Here is a 16517-nt window from a genome sequence, read left to right as displayed (position 1 = left end):
CCCTCCAGCTGCTTCCACACCTGTGCTCATTACAGATGCACATTAAAAACTAGGTATCAGGTAAAGGTTCTGTTTTTGTGTTTAAATGCGTCGACAGCAAACTTATGGTAACTTGTCACTCCAAGGAAAAAGAGCTGAGCGACAAATTATCAGGAGTGGCGAGTTAGGCATATGCATAAACAAATAAATGCAGCTGGGATACTGACCGCAAGATGATTTAAGTGATAGGAGTCAGAGTCAAGTTATCAGTTTACTGTAGTATCAAAGGTACATATAGTATATCTTGTTACACATTCCACAGCTCTGGTCTAGTCAGTACCAATAACTTGAATTTTTGCAACATTGGCACCTGGCAGGATCATTTAATCCAATGATCCCTTGTATTCAGCAGGAATGGATTGCCCAATACTGTACTCATACAGGCCGAGGAATATCACGTGTACTGATGCAAGTACAGTACAGGGTGATTTCATCTGGCAAAGCCCTTCAATAGGTTGTACAAGTTCAAGAAGGTTAATACTGGAATTTGAATGCCCTTTGTATTCTGTGGACATGGGAAACAAATATTAATAAATACATCTTATTTAAATATCAAATATCCTGTACTGAAACTGAGTGAAGGAATCATGTTATTTCCAAGTGGAAAAGGGTTTCCTGACATCCTTCAGCCGACTGCCTTTATTCACTAAGGGCCCAATCCGTGCCCTGCCCTCACACTCGACCCCCTCAGCCTGGGCCAGGTCTTCATCATACCTGAGGAGGAAGGAAAAGATACTTCAGGCCAAAGAACACGGAAATCATCAGCTTTTATCCTAGTTAATTAGACCATTATCTCTATACACCTCAAACAGCTCTGTAAAGTGCAGGTTTGCTTGTATGGAGTTTAATTTGAGAAATTAAAAGTTCAAACTGGGCAACAATAGCACCAGTACTTTAGGTGACCAGCCATTAATCTGGAAAAGGAGTCTCACACATCATTCAGTCTCAATTCTCTTCCCCAGAGACATACCTGAGTTTTGGTGATAGATATAATTTAATGTTACTTGTTTTTAAAATCTGTTTTCATTGTTTAATCTGGAGGAGGGAATCAGGGATATGGGAGAGAGCTATTAGGAGGGATGGAGACTCATGTGGACTATAAATTCCATTGACCAGTTGGCTGTGGATCCTGGGTCAATTGGAATTTTCAAGTCTGAGATTGACTGAGACTGATTGACTAATTTGTTAGGTCAGGATATGGAGAAGAGGCTGAGGAGTAAGTAGAGCTGAGGTACAAATCAGCCGTGATAAAATCAACTTCAGGCGAAAGACTTACAGGAAGTCGTAGTGACCAAGGGCTTCTTTGGGTGGACATCGGTTCCACTTGCAGTCTGGTATCTCGCTGTTTGGCACAACAATATTTAAGGTGTCGTTGATGAGATTGTACTTCAGGATCCGGTCATTGGCAGTAGTGGACGAGAGTGAGGGGGAAGCATTAACCTGCAGTTTACACCCACACGTTAGTCACATTTCAGAAAAACATCAAAATGCATTATTAAAAAAAAGTTTTGTTTTGGTGACAGCGTAAGCAGTTGTACCTCGATGAGCCAGGGCTTCAGCTTGTCATCAATGATAATGTCATAACCATAGCATTCGAAGCAGTGTCGATCATTGATCATTACAGGCTGTGAAAGGGACAGAACCACCTCTACGTTAGATCCCGAGCAGAATTTCTGGTAAACATTAAAACCTCAAAGCCTTCAGGCTTTGGTTTAAAAATAAATAAGCACTGTTTATACAATGTCTGGGAGTTACAAGCTCAAGATGATCGACACAGTTCAGGGAAACGGCAAAAGGAAATCTTAGACAGTTTGTACAATTATTCCAATCGTGCGACTGCCATGAGCCCACTCTTAAAGTAAGTGCTGAACACCTGCAGCCTCCAGTGCTGACTGACCAGCTTCTTGGGGGTAGCGCACACATCACTGACATCACTACACATGTTAGCGGAAACCTGATGACCAGGAAGGACGGACGTCAGCCTTGTAGTGCTTTATTTTTTGGGCTATAAATCCAGTGACCCCAATGACAACAGAAACAAAGCTAAGTGCAAGGGAACGGAGCTCGATTGAAAATGATTTTTTACTGGGATTGAAGTACTTACTGCCACAGCTTTAAGGGAGTGAACGACTATCCAGTGAATGTCATCAAAAAGTTTATCGGTCACGTCCTTCCCCTGGGTGCTCTCCAGGTACAGCCGCAGGTTACTCACTGACCATTTACCGCCATGAATTGGATTATAGTCACCCTGGACACAAAATAAAAATTAATACAGCAGACAATCTCCTGCTTTGTGATGCCAAGAAAAACAGTGCACTTAACCTTTAACTGTCAGAAAGGTCAGTGAATTCCAACGATACAGTATTTAATAATCTGTGCATTTGATACAGGCTTATAACTCTGAAACATGTTAAAGAGCTTTACAGCAATTACTGTAAAGTGTAGTGACCGTGCATTTGTAAGAGAACACGGCAGCCAATTTGTGCTCAGCAATGTCCCATAAACAGCCAAGACAATGGGACACCTTCTCTTTTCATACAGTGCCATGGGATTGTCAACATTACCAAACAGACAGGACCTCGCTTTAATGTCTCATACAAAGGGCTGCCGATGAGGCACAGGATGTGTGGAGTCCTGTAGCTTTGCGGTTAAAGCACTCGCCTCGCAAGCGACTTGGGTTTCAACCCGGGCAGGGCAAAATGTTGGGCATGTTTCCGTACTCCACACGCCGCTGTGTACCTAGCAGTAAGTATGAATTCGGATGTTAGTCGATTGGCGGATAGCTTTTCCAGGGGAAATGATCCCTTAAATTTTTAAAAAAATAATAATTTGGTCACTCAATCCACGACTGTTTGTGGGACACTGCTGTGCGCAATTGGCTGCCGCGTTTCACCCACAAAATATACAGTCAATTCATTTTACAGATATTCTGTGAAGAGCTTTGAGATGTCTCGGAGACATGATAAGGCACTATTTCAAACGCAAGGATTATTATTATTTTCCAAGAACTGTCTATTTGCTACAGGAAACTGACCAGATAACCTGCTACCATTTTACAATTCTAGGTTCCACTTCTGATAAGCTTCTTCTGCCTATTATTTTAATCTTGTGTTTTCTGGCGAGTTGTTCTGCTGATTAATAAACTGATGCCAATGTTGAACCGATTTTCCACTCTGTGTACCCAGTGTCAATATTAAAGGTTCTGAGATCAGTCAGAGCATGGTCAGACAGAAATTCAGACACCGGCCTGACAGGTGGGGTTCAGCAATGTGACTTTCTCCCTGTTGCCCCCAACACAAACCACCCACTCCACCGACTGTGGGCTCTCTCTGCGATTGTGATCTGGTACTGTGGGTCTGTTCCCTACTAGTTATTGAGGGTAACTTCCCAAAACTGACCTCACATGGAATTCTTATCACCAGCAGAAAAATGTTTTATCTCAGCAACAACAACATTTTTATAGCGTCTTTTCCATCAGTATTTCAGCACTCTGAGCCACATCCCAGACAATTCTTTGTTATTGATCTGATCTGTCAAGACGACGTTGGTCACCTCATTAGTCAGCACATCACTTACTCCATGCTTCTGAACAGACACATTTGTAAGATGCACAAACATGTTATCCAGCTCACTGGTGCTCGGTGTATATTTCATTGTGCAAAAACGGCAAAATCCCAGCCGGTACCTACAAGTGAAGGAGATTTAAAAAATAAATACTTGTTGTATTTAATAAAAACTTGCATTTAAATAGTGCCTTTGACGGAAATATGTCTGAAAGTACTTTACAAGATTCAATTCAGGAATGAAAGTGGATGTTGTTAAATCGGCAAACTTATCTTGTAAGAGAGCTTATCAGCCAACTTTATACTCCAGAATTTCTACAGTTTACTTTAACAGAGACCTTCATTATCAAAATTAGTGTTAAATCCCATTCTGTATCAGAACATAAGCAACACTGTCAGACCATAAGGTCACACTGAGTTGCACTAACATGTCCCGTCATGGCTTTGTTCAGATTAGCAGCATGGGGAGAGTTTGTACGAAATGAGTGGTAAAGCCTGGATGTGATGAAAGCATAGATAAGGGTCTCAGTGGCTCAAAATGTAGTGGCAGAGACGGGTAATATTACGAAGGTGGAGAAAAGCTGAGTGAGTCAAAGCACAAATGTGGGGGTTAAAGGACAGGTGAGAGTCAAACAAGACACTGAGGTTCCACACTGGCTCTGCGAGGTGGATGTACATCCATGTAGATTGATGCCTGAGATGAGAAGACGCTGACGGGAGCCAAGCAGCAGAGCCCCTGTCTTATTGACATTCAACTGGAGAGTAAGAATAAGGAACATACATATACATAAATACCTGGAGAGAGATCATGCAATGGGAAGACAGACTTCAGGGCCAAAGTCAAAAGCAGAACTCCCACCCTGACAGCATTCTGACAGAAATCCAGAGAGGAGATCTTAAAGTGCTGAAGTAAACCACAGGGAGGTGGGAAGAGCCCTTGAGTAGGTGAGTAGGCTTGAGGGCTAGATCCTCGGCAAATGGTGCCAGTGAATCAACCTGCACTGTCTGGTGATGTGCACAGTGAAGATATGCGACATGTACTGTTAATTCACTTACATGTAACATTTTAATGGTCGATAAGAGGTCACCAGCACATAAAGCCGTAAATCAAATTTCTTTCCACCTATCAGTAACGGGTTGTCTATGTACAAGGAAATGACATAAGCCTCCTTCCCAGCCGGAGATATAAACCTGCGACAGAAACGGTCAGAGTTAGTTCCCTGGACACCATCAGTTTTGATGATTTATACAGAATCGAAATAAGCAAAGATTCACGATACAGGGGACAAACATCATAATCCTTACGTTTGATACTGCACCTTATCATCATTGTTGAAACGTCTCAAAATGCTTCACAGCATTTACTGTAATATGTAGTGACTGTGTATTTGTAGGCAAATTCAGCAGCCAATACATGCAGAGCAACGTCCCACAAACAGCCATGGAATGAGTGACTAATTTTATCTGGTGAATTCTTGGCCAGGACACTGGAAGAAACTTGCTTCTCTTTTCAAACAGTGCCGTGGGATCTTTAACATTCACCTGAGCACACAGACGGGACTTGGGTTTAAAGTCTCATCCGAAGAATGGCACTTCTGACACTGCAGCATTCCCCCAGCACTGCACTGTCAGCCTCGACTGTGAGTTCAAAGTTCTGAAGTGGAGCTTGAACCTACAACCTTTGACTGACTCAAGAGGCGAGAGTGCTACCAAATGAGCCAGGCTGACACCACACATCAGCATATCCATCAAAGTACAAGTCTGCATAAGCGACTAATTTCTGCCCTCACAGTAATCTACATTTACATTTTTATTCAAGGTCAGAAATTTTTAGAAATTATTCTGCTAAACCTTCTGCTACAACATCAGTGCTCAGTCACGCATTGCACTCTCAGTCCTTTCGACATACTCTCGGCTTTTAGTGGTCAACAACAGCTGCAATAGAAACAAAATCAGTCATTCTTACGTAGTGGTCTTGCTGTCCCGCGACCACTTCTTGATCTGGGAGAGCTTATTGATGAGAAAAATGCCCTTTCCTTGGGCTTTTCCACACGGCTTCATTATCCACGTGCTTGTTGGATTCTTCCGAAATTCTTCGACAAACAAATTGTAGTCACCAGGTAACATAAAGGTGACTGGGATAAAATCTGTAAGAATGACACTATATTACAGCTGCTCTTATAGTCACTGCTGGAGATTACTCAGTGTTTATTTTAATCCACTTTTTTCTTATCATTTGCTGAGTATTATCTTGAAGCATGGCGCCCATGTAGCTTTCACTGATCTGTTCCACTTCTTACCAGCACTTCACTCAAGCAAGTAAGGCATAGTTTGTTGCAAATTATAAAATATCTAATCTATTTTATACCCTCACCCCACATGCTCAGCTCACTGCTTTTACATATTCTGAAGGTCAGAATTTATTTCAGAGAGATTAAAAGAGGTAAATGCACAGATGGGACATCCAAACTTGTGTGTACAATTCACTCATATTGTACATCACTTGGTTGAAGATGGGACCCTGACCCACAAACCATTGTGCTAGGTTCTGCTATTCAGACGTGGAAACCTAAAGTACAACGTGCAACTTATACAAGCCAATGGTGCTAAACGCCACCCCTCTGCTGTGAGGGTCCATAGGTCAGCAGTGGGAGCGCTAACTGATGTTTCTCCTCACAAACACAGGGGCAACAAGCCCATTTTGTGTTCTAACCTGTTGTTTATGAGTAAATTACAAGACATTAATTGCTAAATAACTTATTTTACTGTAGATGTTATTCATCACATCTCTTCCTCATTGAGGATAGCACCTCAACAATCCAACACATGCCCAGTACGGCATTAAAGTGTCAACCTGAGCTATATGAGTTCCAAGTTCTGATGTGAGGCTTGAATCCACAAACTTCTGACTCAGAGACAAGAGTGCTACAACTCAGCCAGGCTAGCATACATTGATATCTTAAAAACTGCAGCTAATTTGTGCCAACTAAAATCATCAGATTATTGACTGATCAGTTTTCAACTCTGGCAAGCATCTGATAATTAGAACTGATCACAAATCAATTGCATTAATTGATTTAACAAATCAACCATCATCAAATTTGAAGCTTCAAATCCTCTAAACGGAAAACCCTCTCCAGGGTCGAACAATGGAAGGGATGCTATATTGGGACTTATCCTATTATCTGCTGTGGATGTGTGTGTTGGTCTGAAAAAGCAACTAAATGATACGAAATTCAGTCAGCATAAGGCTCTGAAATGACAGAACATTCTCAGAACTTTTGACCGCACTAAATGAATCATGACAGTGAACGACAAAACACCGTCCTAATGGATGGAGCTCCTCAATTCTGACGTGGAAGGAGTTGTTCTCAATGTAAGTGAATCATCTCCGAGAATAGAAACATAGAAACAGGAGTAGGCCATTGAGCCCCTCGTGCCTGTTCTATAAGATCATGGCTGATCTGTACCTCAACTCCAATTATCTGCCCTTACCCCGTATCCCTTAATACCCTAACCTAACAATTATCTATCCACCTCAGTCTTGAAAATGTGAATGGAATAAGAATTTAAAATGATCACATTGAGGTTCTGCAATTTACCCAAGTGAATGTGTTTGCCATTTTCATCCTTCTCGACCAGCAGACTGCCATCCCTCTCCAGTTCACGCCGATACCGCTTGATATTCTTCACCATCAGGTCCTTCCGTGTCAGCTCATAGTGATTGGGGAAGTGGTTCACAATTTGGTCATCGTTCAGACGGTAGCCACTTTCAATGCTGAAAACATTTCGAATTGTCTGCACGCTCATCCTAAAACACAAGTGCATCAGTTCAAGGCTTTCTTTGATTTCAAACATACAATGACTAGGCATTGAAATACCTCCAATTGTTTTCTTCCGTTGAGGGTATGATTCTCTTCCCTCCATTCGAAGCAAAGTACCACTCTTGGTCTTTTCGATGCCTCCAACCACTATCACTTGAGCCTGGTGACCCTCAGAGTAAGTTGGAGCATGACCTCACACCAGATGGCTCAACATATTGAGGCAGTTAATCTTTACACCCTCAATATTTTACACTGCTCTCCTAAAAGTAGAATTTAGAGGGTATAAAAACAAGCTAACAGGGTAGTTCCAGCTGTGCCGACAACCCTCAGGTACCTCACTCAAGTGGTCATTTCTCACGTGTGCCCCTAAGCGCTATATCAAATGGAAGGATTATTATTATTATCCAATAGCCCAAAAATTCACACTTTCCAACAGGAATCATTGGCTTGTGTTCAGGAGTGGGAATCCTGGCTGAGAGTTCCCCTCTCTGACCCAGGGGCACGGAGGCCAATTACACTGCCCCGGCTGATCATCTAACAGGCAGCAAACCCGGAAGCTTCGATAGTAAAACAAAGACTTTTCAGCCGTCTGCCTAAGTCACCATACCCACCACTGTCACCGTGGGTGGGCAGCAGGAACCACAGTTATGTAGTATTGTGTGCCCACAGTCTGATCACCTCCCCAGGCGCACGGACAGTCACGTTAGATCAACACTGTTTCAGCCACTTCTGGGCTGACCATGAGGCGGTCTCGGGCAGCGGCACGACGCACTGGGGCAACTAGTTAAAAAATAAAATTGTAAACATAAAAATTAAATATTTAAGGAATCAACTACATTAAAGAGTGATGAGGATACATTAAAAATGCAAGTTAAAGCTAAACGAGGTTAACATTATGACACTATCCCTGTATAACATTATTTCTGTATAACATTATTTCTGTGTACCATTATATCAACATAACATTAATGGCTGTGTGATGCCGGTCGCTGTGTGCACTATGTGACTTTGTGTGTGTGTGTGAGAGACACTAAGTGTGTCAGCCTGTGTGACAACGTGTGAGTGAGTGTGTGTGACAGTGTGCGAGTGTGTGTGGGGGGGAAGATTTGTAACTGATCAGCGTGTGACAGTGTGCAACATGTATGTGTGGTGATGGTGGGAGGGGGTTATGGGGGAGTAACTGACAGTGTGGGTTGTGTGTGGGTGGGGCTGTGTGTGTGTGTGTGTGTTGGGGGAGTTAACTGACCAGTGTGTCAATGTGTGACAATGTGCAGTGTGTGTTGTGAATTTGGGGGGTGTAAGAGTGTGTTTATATGAGGGTTTGTGGTGTGTGTGTATGAGGCGGTACGTGTGTATAAGAGTATGTGTGTTTGTGGTGTGTATGTATATGAAGGTATCTGTATATGAGGATGCGTGGCGCGTATGAGGATGCGCGGCGCGTATTTTTGAGGGTGTGTGTGTATTTTTGAGGGTGTGTGTGTAAATGAGAGGGTGTGTGTGTAAATGAGGGTGTGATCTTAGGAGATATCTTATTGAAACATATAAGATTCTTAAAGGGCTGATAAAGTAGTCACTGAGGGTCTGTTTCCCCCAATAGGAGAATCTATAACCAGGGGTCACAGTCTTAAAATTAAGGGTCAGCCTTTTAGAACAGAGTTGAGGAAACATTTCTTCACTCAGAGGGTAGTGAATTTATGGAATTTACTACCTCAGAAGGCTGTAGATACTCAGTCCTTGAACATCTTCAAGGCTGAGACTGATAGATTTTTTAAAACAGAGGGATTAGGGGATATGGGGATAGGGCGGGTAATTAGAGTGAGGTCTGAAGATCAGCTATGATCTTATTAAATGGCGGGGCACAGGCTCGAGGGGCCGAATGGCCTACTCCTGCTCCTAATTCTTATGTTCTTACGTGTATGTAAATGAGAGGCTGTGTGTGTGTCTATATATGAGGTTGCACGTGCGTATGAGGGTGTGCGTGTGTATGAGGGCGGGCACGCGAGAGGGTGTCTGTGTGTATGTGAGGGTGTGTGTAGGGTGTATATGAGGGTTTGTAGAGTGTATATGAGAGTGTGTGTGTATATGACGGTGTGTGTGTGTCATAGAATCATAGAATGTTACGGCACAGAAGGAGGCCATTCGGCCCATCGAGTCTGTGCGGCTCTTCGACAGAGCAACTGACTTTTATTAACCCCACTCACCAACTTTCTCCCCATAACTCTGCAAACCTGTCTTCTCCAGATACCTATCCAGTTCTCTCTTAAAAGCTGTTATCGAATCGGACTTCACTGCCCTTTCGGGCGGATCATTCCAAATTTGAGCAACTCGCTGAGTGAAAAAATTTCTTCTAACCTCCCCTCTGCTTCTTTTGGTAGATATCTTAAGACTGTGACCGCGGGTCACAGACACACCTATCAGCGGAAACAGCTTTTCCCTATCTCGCCTGTCGAAACCTTTCATGATCTTGAAGACCTCTATCAGGTCCCCGCGTAACCTTCTCTGCTCTAATAATAATCCTTGCATTTGATATAGCGCTTTTCACGTCGGGAGGACGTCCCAAAGCGCTTCACAGAACACACTGTAAAGTGAATTGACTGTATATTTGTGGGCGAACGCGGCAGCCAATTGCGCACAGCAATGTCCCACAAACAGTCGTAGATTGAACATGACAAATTTATTATTGTTTTGTTTTTTGAAGGGATTATTATTAGGCTCTGTGTGGAGTAAGGAAACTTGCCCAAGGTTTCGCCCTCTAATGGGAAAAGTCCTAACTTCTCCACTGTCCTCATAGCTAAGGTTCCCTATTCCGGGTATCATTCTCGTGAATCTCCTCTGCACCCTGTCCAGTGCCTTAATGTCCTTCCTGAAGTAAGGTGCCCAGAACTGGACGCAGTACTCCAGCTGAGGCCTAACCAGTGTTTTGTACAGATTAAGCATTACTTCCCTACTCTTATACTCTATGCCCCTAACAAATGAAGCTCAGTACACCAAATGCCTTTTTTACTGCCCTATCTACCTGCTCTGCCACCTTCAATGAATCGCTTACTTGAATGTCCAGATCTCTCTGTATGTTCAATCTTCTTCACTATTTACTACCCCTCATCTGCAAACTTGGAAATAGTGCTCCCTATACCCAAGTCCAGATCATTAATATATATTAGAAAGAGCAGTGGTCCCAATACCGATCCCTGGGGGACACCGCTGCACAACTCCTTCCATTTCGAGAAACACCCATTAACCACCACCCTCTGCTCTGTCACTCAACCAGTTCCTAATCCAAACTGCCACTGTCCCCTTAATACCGTGGGCCTCCAGTTTTTTTTATTAACCTCTTATGCGGTACTGTGTCAAAAGCCTTTTTAAAATCCATGTAAATAATGTCCACCGCATTTCCCTCATCAACCCTCGCAGTCACCTCTTCAAAAAATTCTATTAGATTTGTTAGGCAAGATTTGCCTTTAACAAATCCATGTTGGGTGTCTCTAATTACCTCGTGTTCCTCTAAGTAGAGATTTATTCTGTCCCGGATTACGGTCTCCAGTAGCTTTCCTATTACCGAAGTTAGGCTGACTGGCCTGTAATTTCCGGGTTTGTCTTTCTGCCCCTTTTTGTAGAGTGGGGTAACATTAGCCACTCTCCAGTCTCTTGGCACCACTCCTGTGTCCAATGACGATTGAAATATAATGGCCAAAGCCTCCGCTATTTGAACCCGTATCTCCCACAGCAACCTTGGGTGAAACCCATCTGGTCCTGGTGACTTATCAATTTTGAGCCCAGTCAATCTTTTCAGAACTTCCTCTCTGTCTATAGTAATCTGATCTATGTCCTCTACCCTCTCATCCAATACTGCGGCATTTGGGGCATCCGTTTCCGTTGTGAAGACAGATGCAAAGTACTCGTTCAGTACATCAGCCATGCCCTCTGCCTCCACAACAAGATTGCCGTCATTGTCTTTGATTGGCCCCACCCTACCTTTAACTAACCTTTTTTCCTTTATGTGCTTGTAAAATATTTTAGGATTCCCCTTTATGTTACCCGCTAACCTCTTCTCATGTGCTCCTTTAGACTGTCTTATCGCTCTTTTAAGATCACTCCTGCATTCTCTATAATGCGCTTTGCTATCCTCAGTGTCTCACATCCGCCAATTGTCGTACTCCATCTTCTTCTTTTTCATCCTAGACAGAATATCCCTGGCCATCCAGGCCGGCTGGTTCTCGCACATTTCCCTTTTGTGGGAATATATCTATTTAGACCTTGAGCTATCGTATCTTTGAAGATTTCCCATTGCTCATGAGTTGTTTTACCTGCCATTCTTACTTGCCAGTCCACCAACTCTAGGTCCCTCTTTAGCCCATCAAAATTAGCTCTTTTCCAGTCAAGCATTTTCACCCTTGACTGTACTTTGTCCCTGTTCATGAGTAATCTAAATCTAATAATATTATGGTCACTGTTACCTAGATGCTCCCCTACCGAAACTTGTTCAACCTGACCTACTTCATTCCCTAGGACAAGATCCAGCAATGCTTCCTTCCTTGTAGGACTGGAGACATACTGCTCAAGAAAATTTTCCTGTACACAGTTGATGAATCTTTCTCCTGCCTTGCCCTTAACGCTGCTATTTTGCCAATCTATATTGGGATAATTGAAATCCCCCATTATGACAACTCTGTTCGCCCTACATCTGTCCGTGATCTGGTTGCAGATCTGCTCTTCTATCTCCTTCCCACTATCTGGTGGTCTATAGTAAACCCCTATCAGTGTAACCACTCCTTTCCTATTTCTGACCTCTAACCAGATCGATTCTGTTGTCGGGCCCTCTAGAGTCTCGTCCCTTTCTACAGCTACAATTGTATCCTTAACTAATATTGCCACCCTCCACCCTTTCTTCCTTCTCTATCCTTCCTGAACACATTATACGCTGGAATATTTATCTCCCATTCCTGTCCTGGCTTGAGCCATGTCTCAGTTACTGCCACCACATCGTAACCCCCTACGGCCAGTTGAACCTGCAGCTCATCAACCTTATTCCCTAAGCTCCGTGCATTTAAGTACATGCATTTGAGGAAATTGTCCACATGTACCTGCTCTATATTTCCCTCTTGTCTTTTTCCTCTATTCCCTAATCTATTGTTTATCCTGGGATACCCACGCCCCCTCGCCACTAGTTTAAATTAGCCCCCCAGCATTCGATAATCTCTTGGCCAGGAAGCTAACCCCTGCCTTGCTTAAGTGCCGCCCATCCGCAAGGTAATGATCCCACCTCCCCCAGTAGTGGTCCCAATTGTCCACAAAACAGAAACTTTCTTTTCTGGACCATTTTTCCAGCCAGTCGTTCATACGCCCAATCCTTTCATTATGGTAATAAGTATATGAGAGTGTGTGTGTATATGGGGGGTGTGTGTAAGATGTATATGAGGGGATGGGCATATATGAAGATGTGTGTGGGTGGGTGTGTGTAGGGTGTGGGGGTATATGAGGGTGTGTGTAGGGGGTATATGAGGGTGTGTGTAGGGGGTATATGAGGGTGTGTGTAGGGGTTACATGAGGGTGTGTGTAGGGGTTACATGAGGGTGTGTGTAGGGGTTACATGAGGGTGTGTGTAGGGGGTATATGAGGGTGCGTGTCGGGGGTATATGAGGGTGCGTGTTGGGGGTATATGAGGGTGTGTGCATGAGGGGGGGTACACGTGTGTGTGTATGAGGGGGGGTGCGTGTGTATGGGCGTGTATGAGGGTGTGTGTAGTGGGTATATGAGGGTGTGTGTATGAGGGTTTGCATGTGTGTGTGTATGAGGGGGGAGTGCGTGTGTATGAGGATGTGGGGGTATATGAGGGTGTATGTCGGCAGTGTATGAGGGGCTGCGTAGGGGGTGTATGAGGGGCTGCGTAGGGGGTGTATGAGGGGCTGCGTAGGGGGTGTATGAGGGGCTGTATGAGGGGGTGCGTAGGGGCTGTATGAGGGGGTGCGTAGGGGCTGTATGATGAGGGGGTGCGTAGGGGCTGTATGATGAGGGGGTGCGTAGGGGCTGTATGATGAGGGGGTGCGTAGGGGCTGTATGATGAGGGGTGCGTAGGGGCTGTATGATGAGGGGGTGCGTAGGGGCTGTATGATGAGGGGGTGCGTAGGGGCTGTATGATGAGGGGTGCGTAGGGGCTGTATGATGAGGGGGTGCGTAGGGGCTGTATGATGAGGGGGTGCGTAGGGGCTGTATGATGAGGGGGTGCGTAGGGGCTGTATGATGAGGGGGTGCGTAGGGGCTGTATGATGAGGGGGTGCGTAGGGGCTGTATGATGAGGGGTGCGTAGGGGCTGCATGATGAGGGGGTGCGTAGGGGCTGCATGATGAGGGGGTGCGTAGGGGGTGTATGAGGGGGTGCGTAGGGGTGTATGAGGGGGTGCGTAGGGGTGTATGAGGGGGTGCGTAGGGGGTGTATGGGGTGCGTAGGGGGTGCGTAGGGGGTGCGTAGGGGGTGTATGAGGGGGTGCGTAGGGGGTGTATGAGGGGGTGTATGGGGGTGTATGAGGGGGTGCGTAGGGGGTGTATGAGGGGGTGCGTAGGGGGTGTATGAGGGGGTGCGTAGGGGGTGTATGAGGGGGTGCGTAGGGGGTGTATGAGGGGGTGCGTAGGGGGTGTATGAGGGGGTGCGTAGGGGGTGTATGAGGGGGTGCGTAGGGGGTGTATGAGGGGTGCGTAGGGGGTGTATGAGGGGGTGCGTAGGGGGTGTATGAAGGGGTGCGTAGGGGGTGTATGAGGGGGTGCGTAGGGGGTGTATGAGGGGGTGTGTAGGGGGTGTGTAGGGGGTGTATGAGGGGGTGTGTAGGGGCTGTATGAGGGTGTGTAGGGGGTGTGTAGGGGGTGTATGAAGGGGTGTGTAGGGGGTGTATGAGGGGGTGTGTAGGGGGTGTATGAGGGGATGTGTAGGGGGTGTATGAGGGGGGGGTGTAGGGGCTGTATGAGGAGGGTGTGTGTAGGGGGTGTATGAGGAGGGTGTGTGTAGGGGGTGTATGAGAGGGTGTATGAGGGGGTGTGTAGGGGGTGTATGAGGGTGTGTGTAGGGGTGTATGAGGGGGGGGTGTAGGGGCTGTATGAGGAGGGTGTGTGTAGGGGGTGTATGAGGAGGGTGTGTGTAGGGGGTGTATGAGAGGGTGTATGAGGGGGTGTGTAGGGGGTGTATGAGGGTGTGTGTAAGGGGTGTATGAGGAGGGTGTGTGTAGGGGGTGTATGAGGAGGGTGTGTGTAGGGGGTGTATGAGGGGGTGTAGGGGGTGTATGAGAGGGTGTATGAGGGGGTGTGTAGGGGATGTGTAGAGGGTGTATGAGGGTGTATGAGGGGGTGTGTAGGGGGTGTGTAGGGGGTGTATGAGGGGGTGTGTAGGGGATGTGTAGAGGGTGTATGAGGGTGTATGAGGGGGTGTGTAGAGGGTGTATGAGGGGGTGTAGGGGGTGTATGAGAGGGTGTATGAGGGGGTGTGTAGAGGGTGTATGAGGGGGTGTGTAGGGGGTGTGTAGAGGGTGTATGAGGGGGTGTATGAGAGGGTGTATGAGGGGGTGTGTAGAGGGTGTATGAGGGGGTGTGTAGGGGGTGTGTAGAGGGTGTATGAGGGGGTGTGTAGGGGATGTGTAGAGGGTGTATGAGGGGGTGTGTAGGGGGTGTATGAGGGGGTGTGTAGGGGGTGTATGAGGGTGTATGAGGGGGTGTGTAACTGACCAGTAGAAGTTCCACTCCTCGTCAGTAGATGTCTGTACCCAGCCGCGCTTTTCAAAATTATTCACCAGCACCGATTTCTCAATGTCCGTCACCCATTTCACTCTCCCCGACATAGCGACGGGGCGGGGGGGGAGGGGGGGGGGGGGGGGTGTTATTAATGTAATGAAGATCCCGCACTGAGGGGAGGGGCGGCGGCTGCAGGCTCCAGCGGGCTCAGCAGGCCTCAGCTCACTGCGCAGGCGCAACAGCCCGCGCGGCATCACGGGAACTGTAGTCCAAGCGCTCCTCAGGAGCGGTGACGTCACTGGAGCGGCACGGGGCCGTGCAGCCAGGCAACCCAACCGAGTGGGCGGTGTCCCGCCCCGGCGGCGGCGCGGCGATTGGCTGGAGGGCGGCCGGTGTGTGCCCGGATTGGTTGCGGCCAGGTGTCCGTCAGGCCCAGCGCCCGCCCTCCTTCCGCAGCCGCGGCGCGAGGTTGGCGGGGTCGGAGGCGGCGTCCACTGGGGTTTCACGGCTGGTCGGCAGGGGCCGCCCTCCTCACTCACCGCCGTCGTGTGAGGGTGACAGAGCGCGCGCGGGGCGGCCACACGCCGAGCGGCAGCGGGTGAGTAGCGGCTTCGGCCCCGGGTTCGGGTCAGACAGGGGACCGTGCGTAACGCCCGGCGGCTCCGGGCAGAGGCGCGACCGGGCAGGTTCGGCTGGAAAGAGAGGGCGAGGCCTGCGTCTTGGGCTCCGGCGCCGGCCGCCGCCTCCTTTCCCTTCCCTTCCCTGCCCCACGGACCACAAGCAAACCCGGGGCCCTCCCTCCCTCCCGCCCGCCCGCAGGCCTGACAACCCGCACCCGTCGACCATCATCATTTCGGCCACGACATATACAGTCAATTCACTTTACAGTGTGTTCTGCGAAGCGCTTTGGGACGTCCTCCCGACGTGAAAAGCGCTATATCAAATGCGAGGATTATTATTATTATTATTATTATTATTATCATCATTTCGGCCACGAAATATACAGTCAATTCATTTTACAGTCCGTTTCTGTGAAGCGCTTTTGAGACGTCTGAAAAAAAAGGGGAAAAGCGCTACTACCAAACGCAAGGATTATCTTTTTAACGATTAATAATAGTTATTGCTGAGTTTGGTGAACCCCTCCCTTCCTCTTCACACTGTCTGCCGAGTTCACAGACACAGTCACCACACAGATACCCACCAACAGGGTCAGCACTACACTCCTCAGACTGTTTGCTGTGTTCACCCACAAACACAGTCACTACACTCATCCAGACATCAAGGCCTGGATGCGTGTAAACTTCCCGCAGCTGACTACGGACGAGACGGCCGAGCCGTAAACCTTGGCTCCCGTCAACGTCTCGACTCCTGTGGATCTA

General features: G+C 46.9%; 1 protein-coding gene across 2 annotated transcripts; it reads right to left on the bottom strand.

Moving 5' to 3' along the window:
- Positions 1 to 237: 237 nt before the first annotated feature.
- Positions 238 to 15245, bottom strand: ttll1 (tubulin tyrosine ligase-like family, member 1). Of its 2 annotated transcripts, XM_042342231.1 has the most exons (10): positions 15133 to 15181; positions 8038 to 8206; positions 7205 to 7413; positions 5569 to 5749; positions 4659 to 4793; positions 3616 to 3724; positions 2144 to 2287; positions 1578 to 1664; positions 1316 to 1479; positions 238 to 753 (listed from the first exon to the last, which is right to left on the bottom strand). In XM_042342231.1, exons 3-10 carry the CDS (start codon positions 7410 to 7412, stop codon positions 630 to 632), a joined length of 1152 nt encoding a protein of 383 aa, XP_042198165.1. In that variant the 5' UTR covers position 7413; positions 8038 to 8206; positions 15133 to 15181; the 3' UTR covers positions 238 to 629. The 2 variants fall into 2 exon arrangements, with proteins under 2 accessions (XP_042198165.1, XP_007892338.1); XM_007894147.2 differs by lacking the exon at positions 8038 to 8206 and having other exon boundaries at positions 15133 to 15245.
- Positions 15246 to 16517: the final 1272 nt, after the last annotated feature.

This window comes from Callorhinchus milii, unplaced genomic scaffold, assembly GCF_018977255.1.
Source record: "Callorhinchus milii isolate IMCB2004 unplaced genomic scaffold, IMCB_Cmil_1.0 Scaffold19, whole genome shotgun sequence".
In the NCBI taxonomy this organism is placed as follows: domain Eukaryota; kingdom Metazoa; phylum Chordata; class Chondrichthyes; order Chimaeriformes; family Callorhinchidae; genus Callorhinchus; species Callorhinchus milii.
This window is presented reverse-complemented; position numbering and strand designations above follow the sequence as displayed.

What these genes read in the sequence shown, in the direction of transcription:
- ttll1 (XM_007894147.2), bottom strand. Translation starts at nt 15,245, where the DNA reads ATGTCGGGGAGAGTGAAATGGGTGACGGACATTGAGAAATCGGTGCTG. An exon ending in CGGGACAGCAAGACCACTAC is followed by an intron (nt 4,794 to 5,568) that starts GTAAGAATGACT and finishes TTTCTGTCGCAG; the next exon opens with GTTTATATCTCCGGCTGGGA. An exon ending in CTTGGTCACTACGACTTCCT is followed by an intron (nt 754 to 1,315) that starts GTAAGTCTTTCG and finishes CTTCCTCCTCAG; the next exon opens with GTATGATGAAGACCTGGCCC.